Here is an 18,940-nt window from a genome sequence, read left to right as displayed (position 1 = left end):
CTGACAAAGTGCAATCCAATTACATGACAAAAACAGTTATCCAGAACACCGAACCCAACCCCCACCCCTTTTCCCACCTCGATTACCGCCATGTGCCCCCTTTACATTTCTGTCAGCTTGCAGCAGATTGGTGACACTGACGAATTCGAAGTTTTCAAAATAAATAAATAAAAGCCTTTCTTTATTTAGAGCGCATATAATTAGAGTGCATAACACGAGCGAATAGGATGCATGATGACTTTAACTACTTTATTAAATATCCGTATATTTATTGACAGCTGTATACTTTTTTTTACCCTCTTTTGAACTGCTTTTTGACACAAGATTATGTGGACTCATTGAACGTCCCCACACCAGACTCTCAGTACCTGCTTGAGCTCATCAGACACAGACACTGGGGAGAGTCTGTGTTAATAGTGGATGTGTGAGTATCTTTACTCACACATCCACTGGATCCAACAGTGGACATCCAACAGTGGACATCCAGTGGATGTCCACTGTTGCTCAGTGCTCATGTTTTTGTTGTTGTTTTAGAGGTGATGACTTTTCTGAAAACATCCTTCAGGCCACGAATAAAGACTAAAACTACAACTGAAACTAACAGAAACCGAACTAAAATGAAACAAATAACTGTATTGTACAAATTTGAAATTACAACACGAAATCAACTCTGGACCATACTCTGCATATTTTGCCTTTTATAATCGATTTCCATGCATGTTTATAGGACTGCATAACTGATTTAACAAATCAGAACATTTTCTTAATACACACAAATTATACGCTTTTTATTTATTATGCATATTATGTTATAGTCAGAGCGTGTGTGTTGATGGCTATGCATGTCTAAGTAGGTCACTAAAGGCGACAAGTTCATGTACGCCAACAGTGGGCGGGGCTACCTATAGTGTAGCCAATCCCTTTTGTTTATTTTTTGATGGGCGTGCCATACAGTCAGTGCCAAGCTAACGAAGCCAACCAGAGTAAACAACTAAGTTAGCCTATCAGCTAGCTAGCAACTTCTGGTATGCCTTCGTTTCTTGAGAGAATGTATTATATAATTCATCTTCATCAACAGTTTAAACGTATAAAAGTATGGACATCTAGTCGTCACCTCGCAGCTGTGTCGATTTATTAAAACCTCGTTTTCCCCTGTTAAGAGTGTTAAATGTTCGATGTTTGGTTAGCATTTACTAGCTGGCTCTATTAACCAGCCTAACTTTCTATCATTGCTAATGTCTAAATGTTAGCCATTGAAGCCATACACATAATTTAGTTGTTTTATTTGCTATTTTCATACTTTTTCTAGAAATGGCGTCGTTAACGGCGACAGAACCAGCGTTACACCCAGGTACAGCGCCAGCAGCAGAGTCTATAGTGCCTGCTTGTATGTTTGCACCGGACCGGGGGTGTGCCGAGGATCAGTCCGGCGGAGAGGGCTTTGAAGACGGCGAGGATACAAATGAAGAGTCCGCGGATCATTTAGACTTAAGTAGCAAGGTGGGCCTCATTGTTAATTGCGCGTTGAGTCGTTACGTTTTAATACATTCCGACTGAGCAGATTGTTCATTGGTTTTCTATATTGTCACCGTGTGAATGAGTGCCACGTAGTATGCCATAATAACTTTACAGGTGCTTAAAAGTTGTACACGGGGCATTTAATGCTCGCTGTGCATCCCAGAGAAAGTGACACGTACAGTATTTTGCACCATATCTAACTGTATCCAGCTGGCAGCATACTAGACATGTAACCTAACTACTGTATATGCAAACTTTGCAGTTCTTTTTGTATTGTTGAATGGAGAATCCTAAATAGTCAGACTGAACCAAAACAAAACACCAACAAAACTTTATTGTGTAAAATTGTTTTTATAAAATGCTGACTACTTGTTGCGGTAGTGACTTGCTGTATGTGCACTCACAGAAGACTTGTTTAATGGTGTTTGCCCTGTCTGACCTTTGCAAATGTTCAGCTATTATCTCATTTACTGTCTCTACCTTTCAGCTGGTCCTTGTGAGTCCAACAGGGGAGCAATATGATTCATTACTGAGACATTTGAGGGAGCGGATAGATGAGGGCTGCGGAGAGACAATCTATGTGGTTGGGATGGGCTCAGGTAAGAGTTAGCAACTTCCAGTGAACTTCATTAATGTATAGTAATTTTAAAATAGGATAATGTGGCAAGAAAACACACACACACACACACACAAAAGACAAGAAAAAAGGAAAGAAAGTGTTTTTTTTTAAATAAAAGTCTTTTTTTTAATATAAAATAATGTATTAGCAGTTGGAAACTGTATCTTGTTATTGAATGAGAGGAAATATTTATTTAGGGCTAAAAGTCTGAGATTATCTAAGGCAAGAAAGCTGTGTTTTCAGTCATCTGGTGTGTGTATGTTCAGGATATCCCGTAGGTGGCACCAAAGACTTTTAGCAGGCATATTGTTTTTAGACTAGGCTGAAATCTGTAAAGCAAAGGAAAAAATTGTACAGCTATATTATGTCAGTGCCTGACTTCTAAAATAAAAGTTAATTATTCAAAAACATAAATTCAAACATGTGGCTGTGGGGTATAACACCTATTGCTTCATAGCCATAGTAATTGTTAGGGAAAAGTAGTTTTATTGGTATTTTTCAGTCACTTCTGGGCCTCCCAAACAGCTAATCCCATTTGTTTGCTGTTCATTCTAAAGCTCTACACACAAATGCAGCTGGCCTTTTTGTGCTATTTTCTGACTGTTAAAGCAACTGTCTGACCCAGAGCACACATAAGGGCATGTCACTTTATCCTCGGTCAGCACAGGCACTGTCAGTAGTGCAGTGGTACAGACAGAATATCAGCACCAAAGGCTGTCTGACGAGTCAGACAAAAACTAACAGACTTTCTAATGTGACTGGCTGTAGGGCTGCTCAATTAATCGAATTTTAATCAAAATTACGATCTGGGCTTTCAACGATCATTAAAAATGACCAAGCCGATTATTAGCACCTCCCTCGTGCTTTACTCTTGTGCTGCTCTGTGTGGTAAATCGAGCGCACCTCTCTGCGTTTCAAACACGCGTCACAACAATTAATTGGACCCGAGGGAACCTCGAAAAGCTAAGCAAAAGTTATTTGGAGATGAGAGGATAATGACTGCTGAAGAAAGAATGCCGTTGCTTGAAAAGAGAGGGAAAACAACTTCAGTGATGTGGAAACATTATGGATTCGCGGAGTCAGACGTGGATCAAGTAGACATAGTGTGTAAACTTTGTTAATAAACACTACAAATTCATTCAATCATTTAAAGACCGCTCACAAAGTGACACAAAGTGACACAAAGTGAAGGAGCAGCAACTTTAGTTGGCATACCTTAATGTCAGTTTGATGCAATTGTGCATTGTGTGGCTACACAGATTGTTTTGATGTTTGGTTATTTGTATGCATTCATCCATCCATCCATCCATCTTCATCTGCTTTATCCGAGGCCGGGTCGCGAGGGCAGCAGCCTAAGCATGCATTAATATTATGCAGTATTTTGAAGTTCACTAAATATTAATGTTTACATTTTTCATTTATTTTTTATATTGCAAACATTTGCACTGTCATCAGTATTTGCACACTATTTCATATTATTTTTGACAATCTTTAAAGCCATTATTCAATACATTGTTATTGTTAAATAAATATCGTCAAATAATCGAGATCTCAATTTCAGTGAAAATAATTGTGATTATCATTTTTGCCATAATCAAGCAGCCTTAACTGGCTGTGTTTCTTTTTGTCAATCAATCATAAGCTTTTTTGTTGTTATTGTAATTTATGTGTGCCAGTTCTACTTGTAAAGCAACTGGCAGCAACCAATGGGTTAATACATTTCTTTACCTGTTAAGTGGATGAATACTGTGGGTTTCTTTGAAAATTTAGAGTAATCTGCATATATACAGCCTTTAGAAAATAAAGTCTTCTCTTAAAAGTTGTCTGAAGCTGACTGCTGGTGATTCGTTCATTTTGAAAATTGCTCTGGTCTCAGTAATTTAAATGTTCTCGTCTCTTTACACCTACTCCCATCTTTCTTTTAAAAACCACCTGTTTTACCCTCTTTCATTCTTCTGTGTGGTCTTTGTCCTCCCAGTCACCACCCTCTCATATTACATGTTACTAACATTCCTGTATTGCCCAGTTAGCAGTGAAGATGCCAATTTTCCAAGGGTGTGGCTTCACATTACTGCTGAAATTGCTTTTTCTAAAAACATCCATTAAATTGGTCCCTCACTGTCCTGCATGAGAGTGACTTCTTCCTTTCTCATACGCTTCGTTTAGATGGAGGTGATTATGGTCTGGATGAAAAGGACATGGAGGCGTCGGTAGCCACCGTGCGGTCGCTGTGTGAACAGATTGAGGCTGACTTAATCATGCTAAGAGAAAGGACAGACGCTGGAGGAAAGATTCGAGACTACCTCATCCGTCGACGCGTGGGCGAGCAGGATTTCCTAGAAGTCAGGTAAAAAATATGAGGGGAGGTTCTGGGGTGTAGGCAAAAGAATCATTAGAAAATGTACCTGCATTGTTAACTTGTTAATGTGTGACTGTTGGGTTTGGCTATTATTGAATGCCAGGTTATATGACAATATGACTCAAACATATTCTGTTGCATAAATGAGTTTTGATGTATCACTGGGTTCAGAAAGCTACAGAAATGGCTCTTTGGCCAGCACTGCTGAAGAGATTTATAGGCAGATTTAAAGCACAGGTTCCTGTTGTTGTGATAGTTGTTTCCACCAGGAAGAAGTATGTAATCAAACTAATGCACCTGTCTAACATTGCTTCATTTTTTTAAAATAGTGTTTTGAACGAATCAAATAAGAATTTGCGCTTCCGACAAGTCAGCAAAAAGCTTCTCTCCCAGATGTTCACAATAGCAGAATAAGACGCAATAAAAGACAAAACTAGCCACCAGACTCAAATTTATAAGAATGAAATGCATCGAAACTCAATTCACCCTTAATTAGATTTTATTCTTTTTTTTATTACATATATATATATTTGTCTCTTTTTTTTGTAATTACAGAAACCTCTTAGCAAAGGAAGCTTACAGTCTGGCTCACACTTATGGGCTGAATTTTTGAAATTCTCTTTGATTACTTTTTTAGCTGCTCTTTGCTGCAGGACTTTTGTTGATCTACATTTCACATTAAAATATTTTAAGGTGCTCTGTTGAATTCAGGTCAAGGGACATGTTGGTAAAATCCTTTCCAGCTAAGCTTTTTGAGCTTGGGAGTTCAATCTGTATTTAGATATTTAGTCTTTGCCACATGTAAACTTCCATTAGGCCGGCTCACCAGTAATTTTGTGAGTCATTTAAGAATTGTTATGTTTATGAATCTGAAAAAAAAATCACCATGCGTTATTGATTTACTCATGGACTCATGACACAGACAGTCCCCCTGCTCTTATTTTAAAAGTTCATTCACTGTTGATCTTCCTGACACCTCTGTCCCCTTGGCTGAGTCACTGGCCATGTTGTTGTGGTGATCCTCTGTCATTCACCTGCTTCCCCAAAAAGCCTGTCCGACTGCTCCAACTCCACTGTGACCAGAACCTTCAGAATGTGGAAACCTGTTGTCTCATAGACGGCAGAGCAATGTAAGAACAACTGGCACAACCTGTAGCTCAAAACAGAGGAAGTAGAGTTCATCCACAGTAGGGCTGCTCAATTAATCGAATTTTAATCACGATTACGATCTGGGCTTTCAACGATCATTAAAAATGACTGAGCCGATTATTAGCCCCTCCCTCATTTATCCGCGACACCTTAAAGGCCGGTCCGTGAAAATATTGTCGGGCATAAACCGGTCCGTGGCGCAAAAAAGGTTGGAGACCGCTGATTAAGAGGACCCGAGGGAAGCTCGGAAAGCTAAGCAGAAGTTATTTGGAGAGGAGAGTGACTGCCGTTGGTTGAAAAGAGAGGTAAAAAAAAAAAAAAAACTTCAGTGGTGTTGCACACTATTTTATATTATTTTTTAAAGTCATTGTTAACCCTTTAAATCCGGTCAGAGCAGCACGCTCCGTTTTGTGTAACTACTTTTAAATCCCTGTAGAATCTGAACCACGTAAGCTAGCGCAATAATTTGTTTTGCATATGAAACCGGAGGAGTTGTACTTACAACTTATGCCATCAGCTTGTCCTCGGTCACGGTTTCCTTCCACATATAGCTTTGCAAAAATTGCATAAAAAGCGCTTGCAGGAACAAAAACATAATATTCCAGAAACACGCTTTGCCGATCCGATCAGCTGTTCATAACACTTCCCACAGTGAAACAGATGTCAGCGCGAACTGTCTCATGTCCGCCATTTCCTGGCCGAAACCGGAAGTGACGTCATTTTCGCGGAAATGTAGTTTTTTACTTGTAGACCTTAAAAACCTCTACTGGTCATGTTTGACTTTTCTGAATAGTTTCTGGGATGCTTAGAACTCGAATTGCACTGCTGGAAATAGTTTATTTTGATGCACCTGCTGTTTTCTTTGCAAATTTGCATCATAGGATTGTTTTTTTTGTTTTACCTGCAGTGTATATAAAAATTGGTGTATCTCCAAAATAAAACTATGAAGACACTCAAAATAAATTTCCTGTTGTTGTAAACTATTTTTTGCAACTTTTTTGTATTTAAAGTTTTGAAGGATAAACCTCTTAAATTTCTCCAAGTAGAAATATATGTAAAAAAACAAAACAAAAACGATTTTCAATTTTTTTGTAGTTTATTGCACTTTTTTGCAATTAATGTAGTTACTATGGACTTAATGCATACATATTATTAAAATATGGGCTATAACAGTTATTTAGCAACTTTAAATGCTCCCACAAATGGCACTACAACATGTAAAAAAATAATATAAGCTCTGGCGGACTTGGTTCTATAGTAGGTCTTAAAGGGTTAAATAAATATCGTCAAATAATCGCTATCTCAATTTCAGTGAAAATAATCGTGATTATCATTTTTGCCATAATCGAGCAGCCCTAATCCACAGGATGAGGCTCACTGGAGAAGTAATAGATGATATGGGTCTGTTATCAAAGCGGCTGGTAAATAAAATAATAGTACACGAGTAATAGCTGAAGTCTGCAGCTCATGTGCATATATACGTTATAAACCCTAGTAAATGTGCAGAAACCAAATGTAAAGCCAAAATGGTGCATGGATCAAATCTTCTAAACCTTCTGCAGTCTCCAGCTCCATTATTAGCTCACCACCAGCCCAATGTTTCACAGTCAACACTGGACAGTCACTGCAGCAGACCTGATCAGCTTCACATCAGACATGCTGGGCTCTATCTCATCCACACTAGTAATCTTAGTCATATTGGCCGAACCACCTGCTCCCATGTGTGATCTTGCAGTTGTGTGAGCAGAGTTTTTCCTTTGGCAGCGTCCACAGAGGCTTACTTTGTGCATTATCTTTCACACTGCCTTAGCACAGATAACCCTTGTGTCAGAATCATGTACTTGTCTGTGTCTCAGAGCAAGGCAGGAAAGAGGAGTCATTTTTTGATGGCAGTCACTTTCTTTCTGAACCTTCATAGAAAAGTTGTGTACTGTTGCATTAGACAAAGCCAAGAACCAAAGGCCCAGCTGTGAGAATGCTGTGATGGTGTTTTATAGCCTTGCTCATGCAAGTTAACCCAATTTGAAAATGAATTGCACACTGCACCTGTTTTATGCTGTACTTCGTATTGTTGATGTCTGTGTCAATATTGTATAGCTTGGTTCCATTTGTCCCTGTTTATAGAGCAGCAATAAACCAGAAAACAAATACGCTGGCCTGTTTGTGACAGGTGATGATTTATTATAGCACAGGCCCTTTTGTACCTGATGTTGCTGCTGGGAGTGTTTATTTACTTTTGGCATGTCTTTTCTTATTGTGCGACATTTGAGTTTCATTCATGTTCGATTGAATTTAGAAGGTTGAAAATGATCTCGTCCTGCATTTGACATAATTTTCCCTTTATTTATTTTGCATGTTGAGCCGAGGATACTTGTTTACTTCCAACTTGTTATAATCAAACGCACAAGAACAGAAATGGACAACACCATTAGTGAAAAAGAAATAAAATATAGATGTAGGTCTTAAGCTGGATTTCTTTTTAGTCTCAATAAAATACCCAGCAGTCTCCATCAGTTTTATTTTTAGAAATGAAGATTGAGAACCTTCATATACTCAATGGGAGGGTTTAGAGGTGGTAGAAAGATTTGTAATGACTTTGCTGTAAAATTGTCCAAAGTGTTGGTGAGGGAGTCCACAAAGTCAGCCGCACGACAGGCAGTCAGCTGACTGGCTCTCTCATATAGGGCTCACTGTTTTAAGCTCCTTTAGCCTCCAACACTGTAAAGGGTCCTGACTGAAGTAACAGCTCTGCATACAGGGAGTGCAGAATTATTAGGCAAATGAGTATTTTGTCCACATCATCCTCTTCATGCATGTTGTCTTACTCCAAGCTGTATAGGCTCGAAAGCCTACTACCAATTAAGCATATTAGGTGATGTAATGAGAAGGGGTGTGGTCTAATGACATCAACACCCTATATCAGGTGTGCATAATTATTAGGCAACGTCCTTTCCTTTGGCAAAATGGGTCAAAAGAAGGACTTGACAGGCTCAGAAAAGTCAAAAATAGTGAGATATCTTGCAGAGGGATGCAGCAGTCTGAAAATTGCAAAGCTTCTGAAGCGTGATCATCGAACAATCAAGCGTTTCATTCAAAATAGTCAACAGGGTCGCAAGAAGCGTGTGGGAAAAACCAAGACGCAAAATAACTGCTCATGAACTGAGAAAAGTCAAGCGTGCAGCTGCCAAGATGCCACTTGCCACCAGTTTGGCCATATTTCAGAGCTGCAACATCACTGGAGTGCCCAAAAGCACAAGGTGTGCAATACTCAGAGACATGGCCAAGGTAAGAAAGGCTGAAAGACGACCACCACTGAACAAGACACACAAGCTGAAACGTCAAGACTGGGCCAAGAAATATCTCAAGACTGGTTTTTCTAAGGTTTTCTGGACTGATGAAATGAGAGTGAGTCTTGATGGGCCAGATGGATGGGCCCGTGGCTGGATTGGTAAAGGGCAGAGAGCTCCAGTCCGACTCAGACGCCAGCAAGGTGGAGGTGGAGTACTGGTTTGGGCTGGTATCATCAAAGATGAGCTTGTGGGGCCTTTTCGGGTTGAGGATGGAGTCAAGCTCAACTCCCAGTCCTACTGCCAGTTTCTGGAAGACACCTTCTTCAAGCAGTGGTGCAGGAAGAAGTCTGCATCCTTCAAGAAAAACATGATTTTCATGCAGGACAATGCTCCATCACACGTGTCCAAGTACTCCACAGCGTGGCTGGCAAGAAAGGGTATAAAAGAAGTAAAACTAATGACATGACCTCCTTGTTCACCTGATCTGAACCCCATTGAGAACCTGTGGTCCATCATCAAATGTGAGATTTACAAGGAGGGAAAACAGTACACCTCTCTGAACAGTGTCTGGGAGGCTGTGGTTGCTGCTGCACGCAATGTTGATGGTGAACAGATCAAAACACTGACAGAATCCATGGATGGCAGGCTTTTGAGTGTCCTTGCAAAGAAAGGTGGCTATATTGGTCGCTGATTTGTGTTTGTTTTGTTTTTGAATGTCAGAAATGTATATTTGTGAATGTGGAGATGTTATATTGGTTTCACTGGTAAAAATAAATAATTGAAATGGGTATATATTTGTTTTTGTTAAGTTGCCTAATAATTATGCACAGTAATAGTCACCTGCACACACAGATATCCCCCTAAAATAGCTAAAACTAAAAACAAACTAAAAACTACTTCCAAAAACATTCAGCTTTGATATTAATGAGTTTTTTGGGTTCATTGAGAACATGGTTGTTGTTCAATAATAAAATTATTCCTCAGAAATACAACTTGCCTAATAATTCTGCACTCCCTGTACACTCCCCTGTACTGAAACTTGTGTTATTCACTCTTTTTTTTCTTTTCTGTTCTCTTTTCTCTAGAGTGGCTGTTGTTGGAAATGTAGACGCTGGAAAGAGCACCCTGCTGGGAGTGTTAACCCATGGTGAGCTGGATAATGGCAGAGGTTTCGCTCGCCAGAAGCTCTTCCGGCACAAACATGAGATGGAAAGTGGGAGGACCAGCAGTGTGGGCAACGATATCCTGGGCTTTGATCAGGAAGGACAGGTGGGCTGCTGTCAGTTGTGAATGGGCAAAATCACTGGAGAAATGCATTTCTGTAGTGATCTTTCCTTATTTTTTGCATTTATTTAAAAGTTTTTGAGTACCAAATATAAAAAAAAAAACACTGCTCAGTGAAAGACTATTCAGATAGTAATTTTTCTTGTTAGCTTTATGGATTTATGTGAAATTATAATTGTGAAAAGTTTGATCACATTTAATTAACAGCATGTATTTTTCCTGCAGGAACATTTTTAAGCTTTCTTTCAAAGTTTCATCCTACCGTTTTTTCTCACGTCCATTATAAGTAGGTTTTCTTTTCTGTCTACTCGCTTCTTTAGGTGGTAAACAAGCCAGACAGCCATGGCGGGGGTTTAGACTGGACCAAAATCTGTGAGAAATCCTCCAAAGTCATCACCTTTATTGACTTAGCTGGGCACGAGAAGTACCTGAAGACCACAGTCTTTGGCATGACGGGACACCTGCCTGATTTCTGCATGCTCATGGTGAGAGAGATTGAAAGTTTATATTTAACTATTTCCTGGCAAATCCTTTGTTACTTTTTTGTTCCTGTTTCTGCCCTCACATATTTAACCACTCATCTCTGTGTTTCTTGTCTCTCCATGTAGGTTGGCAGCAATGCTGGCATTGTTGGCATGACCAAAGAGCACCTGGGTCTAGCGCTGGCCCTAAACGTACCTGTGTTTGTTGTGGTTACCAAGATAGACATGTGCCCAGCTAACATCCTGCAAGGTAAATCCACTATCTCCAGCACAGCTGTATAACTGCTCTGTTCTACATCTTTAGGTCCCAGTTTCTTAACTTCATGCTCAGTGTGAGAGGTTTTGCAAATTCAGCATAATCTCCATTCCCACAGCAATGTTTACAGAAACACAGCCATACCAAAGACCACCATTGTGTTGTTAAAAGCAGTAAATACTTTCACGCTTCATGGCTCTGCTTTAATTATGTTAAGGTAGGAAACTGGGCTCTAACTCAAAAAAAAGCCTCTTTGGGAAGAAAATGAATAATATAAAGTAAATCGCTAGAACGCTTTTAAAGTGAAGCAAACTGAGAGAGAAGTTTACAAAAACAACAAACTACTGGAAGAGCACATAAAGGAAGTGATAATAATTAAGAAATAATAAAACATGAATAAATATGCTTTTAAAGCAAAAGTAAATTAAAAGCAGTCTTTTTTTCCGTTTAAAGCTTACTACTTTCAGTTTCCATCTCTTTAAATATGTCATTTATTTTCACTCTCAGGTTGTTTTGTTCAGATTTTGTCATGAGTGTTGTTTTTAGGTTTAAGAAACTCAGGTTTGCTTGTGTTTGTCTGCAGAGACACTAAAATTATTACAGAGGTTATTAAAGTCACCAGGCTGCAGGAAAATCCCAGTGTTGGTGCAGAACAAGGATGATGTCATTGTCACAGCCTCTAACTTCAGCTCTGAGAGGTAAGACCAGAGAACAGGTGGGACGATGGGCGTGACTCTGCTGAGAAATAATAACAGAATGGGTGACAGTTGATTGACAGCATACTCACACAGTTAGAAATAATGTTTGATCTTTAAAATGTTCCTGCAGAATTAGGATTTATGAATAAAATGCCAAAGACGTTTAGTGAAAGTAAGTAAAAAAACACTTACGGAGAACAGGATATCATATGCGCACTCTCCAGTATGCCAAATAAATCCGACTACATCAGCTTGACCCTTAATTTTACTTAATCATACGGTTTCCTGCCAAAAATAAAAGCGTATACATTTTGTCTGTGGGGAAATTGCTGGATGAGTCCTCATATGATCTCAGTGCTTTAACGCATAGCTTTTTTCACATGGGTCATCTTGATTCTGTTTTCAAATCGAACCAATCAGCACACTGGTTTCTGTTTTTTGATCGGCCTCTGGTGTTTGTGTGTAGCCACGCCTGGGTGGTGCATTTTTATTTTAGGTTTATAAGTCAAGTGGGTATGCTGTTAAACAGCTTTCCCTTGCCTCTTTAATTTTTTCCTAAGATTTAATGTGTAAATATTCATGTGCTGGTTTATCAGTCCCTTTAAGGAATCTGCCATCCAGCCCAGTCGGTTAAACAGAATAGATTTTTTTTTTCATCATCTCTCTTTTTTTCTCTCTCCTTCTCTCCAGGATGTGTCCAATATTCCAGATCTCAAATGTGACGGGGGAGAACATGGACTTGCTGAAGATGTTCTTGAACCTCCTTTCCTCTCGGACCACCTTTAGCAATGATGAGCCTGCAGAGTTCCAAATAGACGACACATACTCCGTACCTGTAAGAAATAGAGCACACACTCAGTTATACAGCCATGGATGTTCATTTCTTTACAATTAGTGTTTCAGTGCATGAAAAAGTATGCTAGCAAGGGCAACTAGATCAAAGACATTGTAGATAGAGGTAGATTTATTAATGATCTGTGTCAGTAAAGGCACTAGCCTTTTTTTAGGGTTAAAAACTCAAATATGCAATAACAAATTTGAAACTGAAAGGTGTGGACAAAGTTGTTGTTAATGGTGATTTAATGGTGGTCTTATTTTGAGCATGATGTGGCTGTGAGAGTTGCTTGTCTTATATTTTCTGAGTGCCAGTGGGAGATCTTATCAGAATGAGTGTATCGTTGAGGCGTGTAGAAGGGCCAAAAGCTGGGAGCAAAAGGAGTTGGGTTTCTTCCTGTAGTTCCTGCATGTTTGTATGAGTCCTCAGCCCCAGTGTTAAGAACCACGCCCTGCATCGCCCTGTTTAGTTTCTTTCTGATCAAGCTTTTATTTGCATTTTATTCCTCAGTCCCACCTTTTCAGCCCTGATGTGTTTCTTCTCTGTACACTCTTTTTTTTTTTTTTTTTTTTTTTTTTTTTTTTAAACTTTCTTCTCTTTCCCATCAACTCCCCAGTCAGAAGGCTGCTCTTCCCTGAGCCTAGTTCTGCCAAAGGTCACTTCTGTTAAAATGGAGTTCTTCCTTCCCACTGTTGCCAAGCGTTTGCTCATAGGAAGTAATTAGATTGAGTTTTTTTTTCTTTTAATGCATAATTTAGACTTCTGCGGTGAATGTTGTTAATTACTTGTGGTCATCTCCTATTTCAGTTTTCAGTGAGGCACAGTAACAGTCAATTTGATAAATACACAGAAAGGTGAAGGTTTGATAGTAAATAATGTTCTCTGTTCTTCTGTGCTTTCTAGAGAACATTTGCAATACATAGATTTCAGATTCATATGACAGACATGTTTGTAACAAAGCAGCACGTCTCTGAGTATACTGCACTCCACATTAGCTGCCCCAACCTCCAATACTTCACACAGTCCTATCTAACAGAAAAGTCCAAAAGTATCATTTCTCTTTCACAGGGTGTGGGCACAGTAGTTTCAGGCACTACGTTACGTGGATTGATACGACTCAACGACACGCTCCTCTTAGGTCCAGACCCCCTCGGCACTTTCATCCCCATCGCAGTTAAATCCATCCACCGCAAGAGGATGCCTGTCAGAGAGGTTCGCGGTGGACAGACCGCATCCTTCGCCCTCAAAAAGGTATGTGTGGAAATAATTTAGTTGAAATACAGCCATCATGACATATTTGAATTATTTTTACATATCAGTCCAAAAGACAGCATAAAAATAGCTCAAAGATGACTTGGCAAGAAGTTTTGAAAACTTCTGAGGAGGATAATTATTCAGAAACTTTGAGACGTTATATGCATATGAATTAGTTTCCTAACTTTAGAATCAGTTTTGTAATACATGCAAATCCCAAAGAGTGAAAGCAGGTAGTGTTCTGGCTCTAATTCAGTTTTGTCTTAACCAATCCCCCAGCTTCATTTCTTTTTCCTTTGTTCCTGCTGCTTTTTCCCCTCCTGTCTTCTCAGATCAAACGATCATCCATAAGGAAAGGAATGGTGATGGTTTCTCCCAAGCTGATGCCACAGGCCACCTGGGAATTTGAAGCAGAGATTTTGGTGCTTCACCATCCGACCACGATATCCCCGAGATACCAGGCCATGGGTTAGTAAATACAGACACTCACAAGTTTAAATAGCACCGATGGGCATCTGTGTGTCTTTGACTCCCTTTTCTAAAAGAAAAATACTGTCTGGCCAATCGGTAACTGTGCCACTCTCCCTCTGTATCATTAGTCCACTGTGGCAGCATTAGGCAGACAGCCACAATCCTGTCAATGAACAAAGACTGTCTGAGGACTGGGGACAAAGCCACGGTCCATTTTCGCTTCATCAAGACCCCCGAATACCTGCACTGTGACCAGAAGCTGGTGTTCAGGGAAGGACGTACCAAAGCTGTAGGCACCATTACAAAGGTACTGGGGCTTGTGCTTACCTTTCTGGTTCAGTGTAAACTCTTTAATTATCCTATAATTAATGTTATGTGAACACTGGTGTAACAAACACAAGGTTGTGTTTGCAATTTCAGCTTCTCCACTCAGTGAACACCCAGGCAGCTAAGGCCCAGCAGTCCAAATCTCAAGCCAGCAAAAAGAGTTCTAAAGAGGGCACAACCGCTAATGAGGACAGTGGATCAGCAGCACGGCCACCCAGTCCTACCACAGCGCAGCTACCGGTGAGTGAAACAGTGCTCGGGGAATCCTCATGAGTGCATGTTTTACAGAAAACATAAGAAGTGACAAATTTCATCGGGTTGTTTTATGTGTCCAACAGTTAATTTTCCAGTGCTGAACTTTTGTTTTCCCTTCCGGGCACTAACACTGTCTGTATGCACTTATGACATTTGTCCTTGTGGTCTATCCTGTAATTCACCCTCTGAACACTCAGGTTTTGTTTTATCTGGAGCTGCAGAAATTCTGTTTTGGGTGCTTTCTTGAATTTTTTAGCCACAGGCTTCCTGTTGGTCACAGTGACTGTCACTGACTCCCTCTCTGTGGCTGTAGTATTTCACCCTTCAGTTCTTGCCAACCAATTACTGTTGGTTGACACAAAAGTTATCACTACTAGTGCATTAGTGTGGTAATGTCACCACAGACATTAGATTTTCTATTACAGTCAACTTTGTGTTGGAAGACATCTTCTCTCTGCTCTTCAAAGTGCTTAAATCTGCTACTTAATGTCTACAACTTTCACATTATTGTTCCATTATTGTACTTTGACTTTCAATCATTTTATTGCCAACTTGCTCTCCTACCCTGTCCATCATCCTGCCTTCATCGTCAGCCACATGTACCTCCACTCACCCCCTCCTCTGCCCTCTGATCCTCACCCGTCCTCACTGCTGTTTTCGCTCTGCATTCCCGATCCTTCAGTTCTAACACTTTACTCTCTCGCTGTTATCTCTCTCTCTCCTCCCTCCCTGTCTTGGCATGCTGCGTCAGACAGTGGCAGAGGAGGAGGCTCTGTGTCATGATGGCAACAAAGAAAACAAGGTAAAGTTCCTGCAGACTGTGGGAGTGATGATGGCGTCTCCTTAGGTGTGGTTGTTCTGTTCCCTAACCCTCCCCAGGTTCTAAGCAGATGTTTTTTTTTTTTGCATGCATACTCTGCTTTAGTGCAGTTCTGCTTTATATTCACAAACTTTTCTCAGTCACACCAGGAAGCTGCTGTACTGCAAGTACAAGTGTTTGCTTACTGAACTGGACCCAAGTGGGATTAAAAGCTGTGGAGGTGCTAGAGGAAGGAAAATGAGCTTTTTCCCTAATTGTTCTTCTATTTTTAACTACACCCATTCTATATTCTCCCTGGTGAACGTACCAATTAGAAAAACATGACTTGTCTCTGTTAGCTTTTTAAATGTTACTTGTTACTAAAATGTTACTAAAATTTTATTTTGTCAGACAGAACATTTGTGCAGTTACAGGGTTTCCTGTGACCCCGTTTAAAACAAAGTAATTACACTTGTGTTAAATTAAACAAAAAAAGGGGAAAAGGGCCTGTGTTTGTAAGGTGTTTACCCCATCCACTAAAATATCCTGGGCTAAAGTCTGAACTGTTCACTTTCCTTTTTGTTTGTTCCCCTCAGAGAACCTCTAAACTCGTTTTTACCCTCTTAACCTTTTTAAAGGAGTTCCTGTTGCTCTTAAGTGCATCTTAACTGTTTTGGATCAACAAGCTTTACCTGCCGCCTGTGCTTTATTTCAAACCTGATTTCACCTAACAGCTGGCTCACAGTGCTGTCTGTCCATCCACAGCTCAAGTCAGGAGGCGGGGGACGCAGGAGAGGTGGTCAGAGACATCGAGGGAAAGGTGTGAATGCCACGAATACAGCAGTGCCCACAGGAGCAGCGGGCACAGCCTAAAAGCACAAACATGGGTTTCTTCACAGCCCGTCATCATCATCGTCATCATCATCATCTCTTCACAAAGAGGAGGGAGAGTGACTGTGTGGGCCTCTTGCAGGTGTGCAAAGACTGGCCATGTTTCTTCATATAAAAACAAATAAATAATTAGTGAACAGTCTGAATCAAGAGAGTGACATATTTATCAAAAATGATATATATTTTTCTTGTTGGCTGATGAAAGTGATAGTTCTTTTTTAAATTTGTTTTTCCAGGAGGTGGTTATCTCATTTGTTTTTTCCCAGCTTCTAGCAGATGGATCAGTCACTCTCTCTGCTCTCTCCTGCCTCTAATGTTTTTTGTTTCCCCCCCTCGGTCAGCCTGCTTTTTCCTTATTCTACATTTCCTTGTGTTCTGTCATTAATGGGACTTTCTGAAGGCACCAGACTTGGAGTCTGCTAACATTGGTCAGTGAAGGAGGATTGTGTTCAGTAGTTGAAAATTGTTTTTAAGCTCCTGCTTACTGAAGCCAGCAGTATAAATGTGCATTTGGGATCCATTGAGCTGAAAGGGATTTGATAGCAAGCGGTCGGCTGAAGCTGCTGCTGTGTTAGTTTAAGCTGACCACTGGTTTTGGGGTTTGGCTACAAACTGTTCTCTGGAAACCTACTGATGGATGTAAACTCTGTGGTTGTGTTACCCTGAGACTAGTTATGAATGCATCACTTATAATGAAACATCGGCTTGTACCCAAAGTGCTCATGTAGCCGATGTTTAAACATGTTATAGAAGGAAATCTTCATCGACTTTTTCTAAGAGTCCGTGTTTCGGTTTTTCTAGTTTTTCATGAAGCCAAAAGAGAAAATTTCTGAATCATCCTTTTTTAACGTTGGAGTGTTGAGTAGCAAAGTGGCGTTTGTCATGGTGTAATGTACTACAAGTGCTTTTTGAACAAGCAAAGCAGGCAGAGGACCTTTGCACAGTTCCACTTTGATCCAGTATATTAAATGAAAAATCCAAAAGCTGATAAAGTCTTGTGCACAAAAACATCCATCAGGTATTTTACTAATTTAATTAAAAAAAACAAACTCTAATGATGTCAAAGCCAACACAGAACATGTTTCAGTAACTGAGGTTTTGCTGCACATTTTGTGTTTGTTCTTCATATAATTGAGAATTTTCATGTGAAGTCCAAATCAGGTGCAAAGCTTCACAAACAAACGTGGACAATCACCAGATTATGGTACACGTGTGCAAGTCATGTTGCATCCTGCCTTAACCTGACGTATACCCCTAATGACATCAAGCTAAAGTAAGCAACAGTAGACTACACCCTTTTTGCCACAGATGTTTTCCACTGGTTTTTATTAAAGTGGTTTCTCGAGTTGTCTTTATATTGGGAAGGTGACCGTGTTGGCAGTTGTCACAGTTTTGCAGCCCTCTGTTTCTTCTTTGGGGGGCATAGATCTCCCCTCACATTAGTATTAACTTAATGTTGATCAGTCTGGTCTGACAGTCCTTGAGCTACCAGCTTTATACGTCTCATAAGCACAATGAACTAAGAGCATTACTACCTTTCTCCCCCTTTAGATCTTACCAACAGTGCATGGATGTTTATCTGAAGAGACTGTTTGTGTGTACAGTTTGTTACATTTTTGGACAGTGACACATTTTTTTTCTCACTTTTACATCTTTTGAAAACAAGCTGCAATAGTAGAGCAAACCGCTGTGGTTACGCTTTGTTTCAACACCATGACTGCAGCTGTCTTCATAGCTGATTCAGGTGATTGACTTAGACACTCCACGATATTGTACCTTTTCACCTTTAAACAGGTTATGCGTTCAGTCAAAGTTATCTTTGTAAAAAAGAGAATGACCTTAGTAACAATTAAAACTGGACCACCAAACTAAAAAAGGTTGTAAAGGTCTGCGATCATCCAGGCAGATGTTCCTACAATAGATTCACTTTGTTCTTTTCGACCACATGTTGTGCCATCTACATTAAACGCCATACTTAAAATCATCTCCAGATCTTCGACAGGCTTCATTTATGAAAACGATAGCCCATGAGTGAATTGTTCAGTCACATTTCAACCTTTAAAGTTAAAGTGAGAGCCTTCGTGTTGTTTCCATCTTAACTGTTGCAGTGGCGCGTGGAGGCCGAACGGTGGGAGAGGTGTCACTGTCCAAAAATCTGTATGTGAGACGCAAGTTGTACATGCCGTTTAAATTAAGTGGTGCCAGTTTGTGTTCTAAATCCTTTTAAATAAAGATGTTATTTAACAAAACGTGTTTTAATAATAAATAATTTAAAATAATGTCTTCAAGAACAAGTTTAGGAGGACTCTTTGGTGAAATTCAGAATTATATTTTATACTTTGTATGCTCAGAGGTGCTCCGTCCAGAATGTACCTTGCCTGTTACCTTTACCTGACAGGCTCCAGCCCCACCGTGACCCTGAGCTGGAGAAGCGGCCGTGGATGGATGGGAGA

At 40.0% G+C, this 18,940-nt stretch overlaps 1 protein-coding gene across 2 annotated transcripts; it reads left to right on the top strand.

The window, feature by feature from the left end:
- The first annotated feature begins 973 nt into the window (after nt 1-973).
- On the top strand, nt 974-18,685 carry gtpbp1l (GTP binding protein 1, like). 2 transcript variants are annotated; one of them, XM_085356767.1, is made up of 14 exons: nt 974-1,025; nt 1,310-1,500; nt 2,006-2,117; nt 4,304-4,484; nt 10,021-10,204; nt 10,540-10,704; nt 10,828-10,951; nt 11,541-11,655; nt 12,346-12,490; nt 13,559-13,741; nt 14,077-14,212; nt 14,344-14,522; nt 14,636-14,782; nt 16,362-18,685. In XM_085356767.1, the coding sequence occupies exons 2-14, from the start codon at nt 1,312-1,314 to the stop codon at nt 16,467-16,469; spliced, it is 1,968 nt and encodes a 655-aa protein (XP_085212893.1). In that variant the 5' UTR covers nt 974-1,025; nt 1,310-1,311; the 3' UTR covers nt 16,470-18,685. The 2 variants fall into 2 exon arrangements, with proteins under 2 accessions (XP_085212893.1, XP_085212894.1); XM_085356768.1 differs by lacking the exon at nt 974-1,025 and adding an exon at nt 1,071-1,093.
- Nucleotides 18,686-18,940: the final 255 nt, after the last annotated feature.

The sequence above is a fragment of the Diplotaxodon limnothrissa genome, linkage group LG6, assembly GCF_057381915.1.
Source record: "Diplotaxodon limnothrissa isolate DT_005_m linkage group LG6, D_limnothrissa_male_GT1.1, whole genome shotgun sequence".
Lineage (NCBI taxonomy): Eukaryota > Metazoa > Chordata > Actinopteri > Cichliformes > Cichlidae > Diplotaxodon > Diplotaxodon limnothrissa.
This window is presented reverse-complemented; position numbering and strand designations above follow the sequence as displayed.

Excerpts from the sequence above, each read along its gene's own strand:
- gtpbp1l (XM_085356767.1), top strand. The coding sequence starts at position 1,312 with ATGGCGTCGTTAACGGCGACAGAACCAGCGTTACACCCAGGTACAGCG. Across the intron at positions 10,705-10,827 it reads CTGATTTCTGCATGCTCATG|GTTGGCAGCAATGCTGGCAT; the intron begins GTGAGAGAGATT and ends CTCTCCATGTAG. Across the intron at positions 12,491-13,558 it reads ACGACACATACTCCGTACCT|GGTGTGGGCACAGTAGTTTC; the intron begins GTAAGAAATAGA and ends TCTCTTTCACAG.